Below are 8,612 nucleotides of genomic sequence, written 5' to 3'. Positions count from 1 at the left end.
GGGTGTAAATCTTTACGGGAGTAGAAAGCCTCATCTTTCTCCCGCGGAGCAGCTGGTAGTTTCGAACTGCTGACCTTAAGGTTCACAGCCCGATTGTAGTGTTAGTGCTTCTATATTCGGTTCCCTTCTAGTTAGACCCTCTATAGGGTTTGAACCACCAATCTTACGATCAGCAGTCTAAAGCTTATCTTAGAGTGTCACACCAGGACACTTGTCTGTTTCTTGCTTCAGTTCCTCAAAAGAAGCATTTCCATAGCCAAAAGACATTCTTAAAAAATCACTTCTACCTGTTCTTACTATTGTTAAGTGTCATCAAGTCAGTTCTGACTATTAGTAATCCTGTATTAGGATTTCCAAGAGTGGCTGGTGGGTTTGACTAGTAACCTTGTGGTTAGCAGTCCAGTGCTGATCCTATAGCTCTACACCTGGACTCAGCTCACTTCTACCTATATGTATTTAAATACTATTGTTGTTAAGTGCCATAGAGTCAGTTCTGATTCATATCGACCCTGTGTAGGATTTCCAAGGATATATATGTTTCATTGTCTCTTGAAATGTATGCCGATTACTTCAAAACCCTTTTACCAAGAAATTCATTTCAGTGAACATGTGGTTCCTGAAACATATAATATCCTGAATAAACTGAGGGTTTTTTCTAATTATTATTTCATTAATTTTTTAATATTTTATTTGTTTAAAATGCTTTAATGACAAAAACACCATTTTAACACTTTCAAGCAACTGTCTAATGTGAAAGGTGAAAAGAAATATCTATGGTGAATCCTTTTCAAATTGTTCTTCCACCCTTTTCTGGAATGAGGAAAACCATGAACCACCCTTAAGGTATCAGACGTTAAAGAGAGACAAGAGTTTGGAAATGTCCTGTTGTCCAGGGTTATGATGGTAGTCTTAGTAGATTCTAGAACCTGAAACGAGCTAGCTTTATCGTCATCTGAAAAGCTTCATAGTGGAGATCATGATGTTATCATTAATAGGATGAGGTGTGTTTATGACAAATCCAGCTCACAGTCACTGATGGAAAATCCAAACCCACCCACTACAAGTGAGTCAATTCCAGCTCACAGTGAACCTATAGGATAGAGTAGAACTGTAAATCTTTATGGAAGCAAACTGCTACATCTGTCTCTTCTGAAGTGGCTGATGGATTTGAACTGATGACCTTTTGGTTAATAGCCCAGTGCTTTAATCATTGGAAAAATATGAGGGATAAAAAAATTTTTAAACAGGAAGTAGAAGGATGTCAACTACTGTCTTATGCTAATAGCTTAGGGTTGTTTTCACTAGCAAAGCAGCAATGATATAGATATGGAAACAAAACAGGGCATCATGGTATTCACTAAGATAGAACATAGGACTAGTACGTAACATATGACATACACATCTTGTTCAATATTCTTTGGGATTTAAATATATGTTCAATATTAAAATGATTGTGGCTCTGTGCTTAAAAGCATTAAGATGGGGAATGTTTGCAAGAGTTGTGTGGATGTTATGGTTGGCTTTTCAAACAGGTTTCTCCAAATGTCACTGAGTAGACTTAAACCAAACAAAATCAAATGGACAAGTTTCTCCTTTGTTTTCAGACTTACCTGGTTTAAGTCAGCAATTGAAAAGAGTTGCAGGAAGATGAGTCAGAATGCCAGATCATTGCTTTCTGAAAAACCTGAGAGCATACAGCTTTTAGATTTTAACTTTCCCAGGCTAAGAGCTGCAATCATTCATCCAGCTTAAATATACTTCAAATCAAAATGTTTATTTAGTTTCCCACGTAAGCTCCGGTTTTTGGAATACAAATAAAGAAATGGAGATGTCTCATGTAGGAGATGTTCAGGAGTGTAATTCTGCAGATAAATTATGAGACTCAGGCTTGTCATAATCGAGGCAAGGGAGGTTCTTGGAGAAATTGAGTGACCCATTTATTTATCCAAGACTAAGAATCCCAAGATGTTCATTGGCTGTACTAACTTGGTTTTATTATTTTCCCATAATCTTAGTGTGTTAAAAACATATTTATTGATTGTTCTTAAATTGTGATGGTCTTCCTGTATCGTTTTCAAATGGCAAAAAAAAAAAAAAAATCAATGTCCCAAACCGCACTTGGGTGTCCATGTTTATGTAAAGCGTGTGTAAAATAGTTTCCTTAGAATCAACCCTCTAGCAGGTAGGCCATAGGCAGCTGTGACATGAAGCTATAGCTCCGACACAGTCCGGTAGGATTTGTAACTGACCCGTGGCGGCTGCAGCTCAACAAAGGCCAACTGGGCAGCGGGTAGGGCGGAGTCCGGGCCGGGAAGTGCGCCTAGCCCGCGCCCCTTCTCGCCGCGCTCGGGGAGTGAGTCTTTGTACAGTCAGGGCTTCTGCAGGGCAGGGCCAGCTCCTAATCCTTCCAGGCGTACACCGGGCGGGGGGTGGGGGGATGGGAGGAGGGTGACACCGGGAATATAGGAGGTGTCCACTGTGAGAAACACCTAGCGCAGGTAACGAGGTGGCTACAAGAGGGAGTTCCCACCTATTGCTTCCTTAGAGAAACGAAGACTTAAGAAAATATCAAGGAGGGGCCGTTCTGTGCCTTTGAGACGCGTCTCCAGCCCCACCCTCAGCCAGAGGAAAAGCCCCTTGGGAGAGACACTGGGATCTCAGAGAAACCCAGAGAAAAGCGCTTCTCCGCGCTCCACCTTCTCGCTTCGCACTCCTCTTCCGTAGTCTGCCCAGCGCGCGCGGCCGCGACCAGTCTCCTTGACAAGCCCTCCCTCGGCCGACGACCTGCCCCGCAGCCCTCGCACATGGCGGCCAAACCCGGGAGCACCTGGAGCGGAGCCCTCTGCCGGCAGCTCCTGCTGGCTCTCACCGTGAGTGGCTGCCGGGGTCACCGGTTCTTGGGGAGGGAACACAGGGCAGGCAGCTGCTCGCCACCGCGACTGGTTGATTGGAGAGAAGGGGGTTAAACTGGGGTTCATGGGTGTCCAGGATGAAAAAAAATGGAGTTCCTCGGAGTCGGGGAGGGCCGGTAGGAAGCGGTTCGGGACATGGGCTCCCCGATCCTCTAGGGGAGGAGTAGGGTGACTTGTGCAGATGTTATCAGCGCAGACAGAGGCTCCACCAGCAAACGCCCATCCAGAACCGTGGCCTCTGGGTACTAACCGTGAAGCTGCGTACGTCGGGGTTTTCCTTGGCGCATGGCGCCAATTCCTAGGGAATTTGCGTACTGACTTTTGACTCAGTTCTCCATACTGCCCATGGAAAGGGGAACCGCTGGTGGACAGGGAGAAAAGTTCCTGTCCGAGAGTAAAAGAGAGGACTACACTTCTTTCGGGATTGTTCCTGGGGAGTTTGTGGTGAGCGGGTTGGGGGGTTTCTCGGCTCTCTGCGCAGAGGGACAGTAAATGAGCGTGCCCGAGGTGACCTTTTGCAGTGTTTCCATTGTCAGCTCTTGAGATTTCCCTTACCTAGATCTTTGGGGGAACTACAGTCTTGATCTTTGGTCTTGTTCTTCTCTCTCGGCTTAAGTCACTCCCCACCCTCACCCCCGTCCGTAACTTCTATAATTGTAAAGAGCACAACAACCCAGAGTCATCTGGCCAGCTCCTTCCCGGATCTGGAATCAACTAGGGTGGCCTTATTTGGGCAGGACAGCCCCAGGAAGAATAGACTATTGTAGGGGCAGAGAAGATGAAAGATCCCAAGGTGTGGAACAGTCCACAAGGGAAGTGTAGCATTAAAGACACCCTGACGACTTCCTGAGTTTCCTGAAAAAAGCTAAACTGACCAGTTGCTAAAAGCATGCTCAACATAATCCTGTCCTTCGAAGCTGAGCCTCAAGTACTGAGGGCGCGAGTCAACGCTGAAGGACCATGGCAGGAACTCTGGGAACTAATTGCGTTGAGTATAGGGGCTTGGAGAGGAGGCAACACAGTACATGCACCCAGGGAGTGTACTGCGCACTGAGGGTCACAGGATGTGGATGTGCTGGGCACTGGCTACTGACCTAAAGTGGCGATGGTAGAACTGGGGAAGATGAAATAGTCAATTTCCTCTTCTCTCCCTCTGTCATTTACAGGCAGTTCCTTAAACATTTAAGTAGTGTAATAAAATTGTGGTTGTTATTACTATTAACATGTCTTTCCCAAAGAGTCTGTAGACTTCAAGCCATTAACTAAAGCTCCATTAACATAAAAAGGTGCCAGTGCACGAGATTATATTTTATAGTTGTAACAGAATGGAGTAAATAATGACCACCACATGTTGTTGATAATAAAGGAAGGAATTTTACTTAGCAACTTAGTAAATTCACCATCTCTTTAAACACCATTGACTATTATTCTCTGAAAGAAAATATGTGCTTAGCCACATGTGAAGAGCATCATTGTGTTTTTGTAGCAAACAAGCTGTCTTCCAGTCAGCTTGACTCACGATCACTCCATGTAGGTCAGAGTATAGCTGTATTCCACAGGGTTTTGAATGGCTGATTTTTTGGAACTAGATCACCAGTCCGTTCTTCTGAGGCACCTCTGGGTGGGCTGGAACCTCCAATTTTTGAGATAGCAGTTTAGTGCATTTAACCCTTTACACCACCCAGGGACCCTGTCCTGCATATGTATATAGACATCTCAGATCCTTTCTAGAGGAAGGCTGGGTATTAAGGGCTTCAAATAGCTCATTGGAAAAATGGACTTAAAAGATGATGGAAGTGGTCCACAAACTTTTCGAAGTTATGTAAGCTGAAATGGAAAACTCACTAATATTTGGTCTTCCTTAGCTGTATGGAGTACTGGTGTGGCACTGTAGGATAAACACTGGACTGTTAGCCAAAGGTTAGCTGTTCAAACCCACCAGCTACTCCTCGGAAATCTCATACAGGGTTGCTATGAGTCAGAACTGATTCAACAGCACTTAACAACAGCTGTGTAGTTTGGTAGACCAGGAGTCTACCATGAGCAAGACACGGCACCCTGAAACTGTCTGCTCCCTTGTTCTGCTGTTTTCTACTTGGAAGGCTTGTCATGACTACTTTGAGTTGTTCTGGTTTTCTTACCTGTACAAAGCACTACCTGCCTCAGATAATTGTGAGCCTTGGGTGTCAGAAATGTGTAAAGACTCATAGTGACTCTACTGGACCCTAATGAACTCCTCCCTAAGATTTCCAAGACTGTAAATCTTTACCGGAGCAGAGAGCCTCATCTTTCTCCTGCGGAAGGGTTGGTGGGTTTGAACAGGTGCTCTCCTGCTTAGCAGCCCGACATTTAACCCACCCTGCCACCAGGGCTCCTTATTTGAGTGCAAGGTTATTATTAAATAAAAATATGTCTTTTGGGAAATAAAAAAAGAAAGTACCGTTTACATTTCCACTTCTAAATACCCAAGTATGGAATCAGCTTTGTGCCACTTCTGACTGTTGCCTCACCTCAGACATGTTTTAGCCCCCTGTAGTTTGGCTTCTCCTTAAGATTATCAATATCTCCTTCACTAAATCCAAATATCACCTCACTCCTTATACACGTCCAACTTGGAGATGTAAAAAATTATTCCCTTATTTTTGAAATTCACTCCTGCTATTGTCTTTTGACTTTCCTGATTACTCAGAATTTGGTTCTGCAAACAATTTCTTTTTCTATGAGCTTAAATGTTGGTGTTCCTTGAGACCCTCTTCTAAGTCCTGTACCTTGAACTTTACACCCTGAAGCCATCTCACATATTTATGTGGTTTAAAATGCCACTTGTTAAGTGTTGTTGAGTCGTTTCCAACTCACAGCAACCATTTATAAGGCTTCCAAGGAATGACTAGTGAGTTTGAACCACTGGCCTTGCAATTCAAACATACCTTTCAGTCTAGTGCTTATCCCCCAGCGATGCCAACATATCCTAAATTTGTACTGCTCGTCCAGAGGTCTGCATTGAGCAATGGGCCTCTGTATCTATCTACCTACCCTGTATGTATCATACAGCATTTATTGTCGTCTCAAACAATGTTGCTTTTCTTTTAGTGTCTTGTATTTCAATAAATGGCACCGCCATACACCTTGTTCCTCAAGTAGGAAGCCTGGAGGCTATTTGCTATTCCTTCCTCACTGTCTCCTTCCCAGCAATCTGTCATCAAGTCCTACTAAGTCTGACATCAGAGATATTCCATGCATATGTTTTTTTTCTGTTCACCTCTGCTAACACTTTATTTCTCAATGAATAATAACATGATGAATATATGTGACTTCATATATGAGCACCTACTAATTGGATAGATTGCCAGAAATATAAGTGTCTCAATAATTTTAATAGATAGTACCAGCATCTCCTCCATAAATGAGCCACTTTTTGTATTCCCACCAACTCTGTTTCTCCACATTCTTGCCTACAGAGTGTGCTGTTAAACGTTTGAATGCTTGCCAATAAGAAATGGCATTTCAACATAGTTTTAATTCACCTCTTCTTGTGAATTAAACGTCATGGTGCTGTGGATTGAGCATTGGGCTACTAACCACGAAGCTGGCCTCTCAAACGCACCAGTCACTCCAAGGGGGAAAACAAATGAAGCTGTTTGCTCCTATAAAGATTTACGGTCTCAGAAATCCTAAGGAGAAGTTGTGCTCTGTCCTATTGGGTTGCTATAAGTCATAATCGACCCCAATGGCAGTGGATTTGGGTTTGGTTTTTAAATTATGATTAAGATCAATATGATTTTTTAAATCTTTAAAGGTCATCTTGACTGTTTTTTTATATGAATGATTCATACCCATTGGGTGTCTATTTGTTATTGATTTTTAAGAGAGAGAGAAGAGACTTTTAAAACATTAACTGAAAATGGTTTTTTCTTGTTTGTCAATTACCTTTAAACTGTGTTTATAATGACGTTGTATTGTTTTGCACTGAGACATTCATTAAAAAACACATATAACAGATTTTCTAAATTTTAATAAATTGACTTTTGAAGGGAGACTCGTAGGCCTGTTTAACTCTAAATGTGTACAGACATTAAGTATGATTTCCTCTATTATCTGTGGTGGTGGTGGTGGTGGTATGCAATGGAGTTGGCCCCAACTCAGCAACCCTGTACAGGGTTTCTGAGGCTGTAAATCTTTATGGGAGCAGAAAGCCTCATCTTTCTCCTGCAGAACCACTGGTAGTTTCAAACTGCTGACCATACTCGCAACCACTACGCTATCAGAGCTCCTTATCTGTAAAGTATCATATTTTAAATTGTTAACTTTGATCTGTTTGGTGTTTTTCTGCAGTGTTATGCTGGATGTATGGATTTAACCTTATGTTTTCTGACCTTATGCTTAGCTCATTATAATTCCAATACCGTGTGTATCCCCAATGACATGAGATACAGCTGTCAGAGCATAGTTTGATATTGTTGTTATGTGGCACTGAGGTGATGCTGGCTCACAGTGACCCTACTGGATGGAACAGAAAGATTGTCTAGGCTGTAATCTTTACAGCAGCTGACTGCCAGACCTTTTCTCCCGAGAGAGATTGCTGGGTTCTAACAATTCGTCCTTTAGTTTGTGGCCGAGCGCCTAACCATTGTGCCACTGGGACTCCTAATAGCTTTACATATACATTGTTTGTTGTTAAGTGCTGTCGATTCGGTTCTGACTCATAGCGAACCTGTATAGACTTTCCAAGGAGCTACTGGTGAGCTTGACCCACCGAACTTGCGGTTCAAACTGATCTTGCAGTCCAATGCATAAACCTGCGGTGCCACACCAGGACTCCTTATATATATAGGTGGGCTTCAAAATGTTGGTGAGATAATTCCATTTTCTTTCCAGGAACTTTTGATATATATATATCAGAATCAATTAGATGACAGTGGAATCCAATACCATCTGGTCAATTTTGACTAATAACGATCCTATAGGAGAGAGTAGAACTGAGCCTTAGGGTTTCTGAAACTGTGACATATATACATATGTTTGTTGCTGTTAAGTGCCATTGAGTTGGTTCCTACCAATAGTGACCCTGCATAGGGTTTCCAAGTAGCGGCTGGTGGGTTTGAACAGCCTACCATGTGGTTCAAACTTACCTTGCAGTCCAGCACATTATTCTACAGCTCCACACCAGGACTCCCTGCATACATATTTCTGTGAAGTGCCATCGAGTTGGTTCTGACTCATAGCAATCCTGTATAGGGTTTCCAAGGAGCAACTGGTGAGCTTGAACCTCTCCCTTGCAGTTCCAACTGACCTTGCAGTCCAGAGCATTAATTTACAGGGCCACACCAGGACTCTGCCCTACTACACACATATATGTATGGTGGTGCTGGTGGTTATATGCCGTGAAGTCAGTTCCGACCCACAGTGATCCGGTACAGGGTTTCTGAGGCTATAAATCTTTACGGAGCAGAAAGCCTCCTCTTTCTACCAAGGAACAGCTGGTAGTTTTGAACTGCTGGCCCTGAGGTTAGCAGCCCAATTCGTAACCACTACGCTACCAGAGCTCCTCTTATGTATATATATATATTGTTGTTGTTGTTGTTGTTAAGTGCCGTCGAGTCGATTCCGACCCATAGCGACCCTGTACAGGGTTTCCGAGGGTGTAAATCTTTACGGGAGTAGAAAGCCTGATCTTTCTCCCGTGGAGCAGCTGGTAGTTTC

General features: G+C 43.2%; 1 protein-coding gene across 1 annotated transcript in view; it reads left to right on the top strand.

Annotated features, from left to right (window-relative positions):
• The first annotated feature begins 6,458 nt into the window (after nucleotides 1–6,458).
• Nucleotides 6,459–8,612, top strand: part of DSC2 (desmocollin 2) — a 41,883-nt gene continuing 39,729 nt past the window's right edge. The window contains exon 1 of the mRNA XM_006835124.1: nucleotides 6,459–6,548. Coding sequence (XP_006835187.1) covers nucleotides 6,459–6,548 — 90 coding nt within the window. The remainder of the gene's footprint in view (nucleotides 6,549–8,612) is intronic.

This window comes from Chrysochloris asiatica, unplaced genomic scaffold (assembly GCF_000296735.1).
Source record: "Chrysochloris asiatica unplaced genomic scaffold, ChrAsi1.0 scaffold00015, whole genome shotgun sequence".
Lineage (NCBI taxonomy): Eukaryota > Metazoa > Chordata > Mammalia > Afrosoricida > Chrysochloridae > Chrysochloris > Chrysochloris asiatica.
The sequence above is the reverse complement of the archived record's forward strand: the minus strand, read 5'-3'. Positions and strand labels throughout refer to the sequence as shown.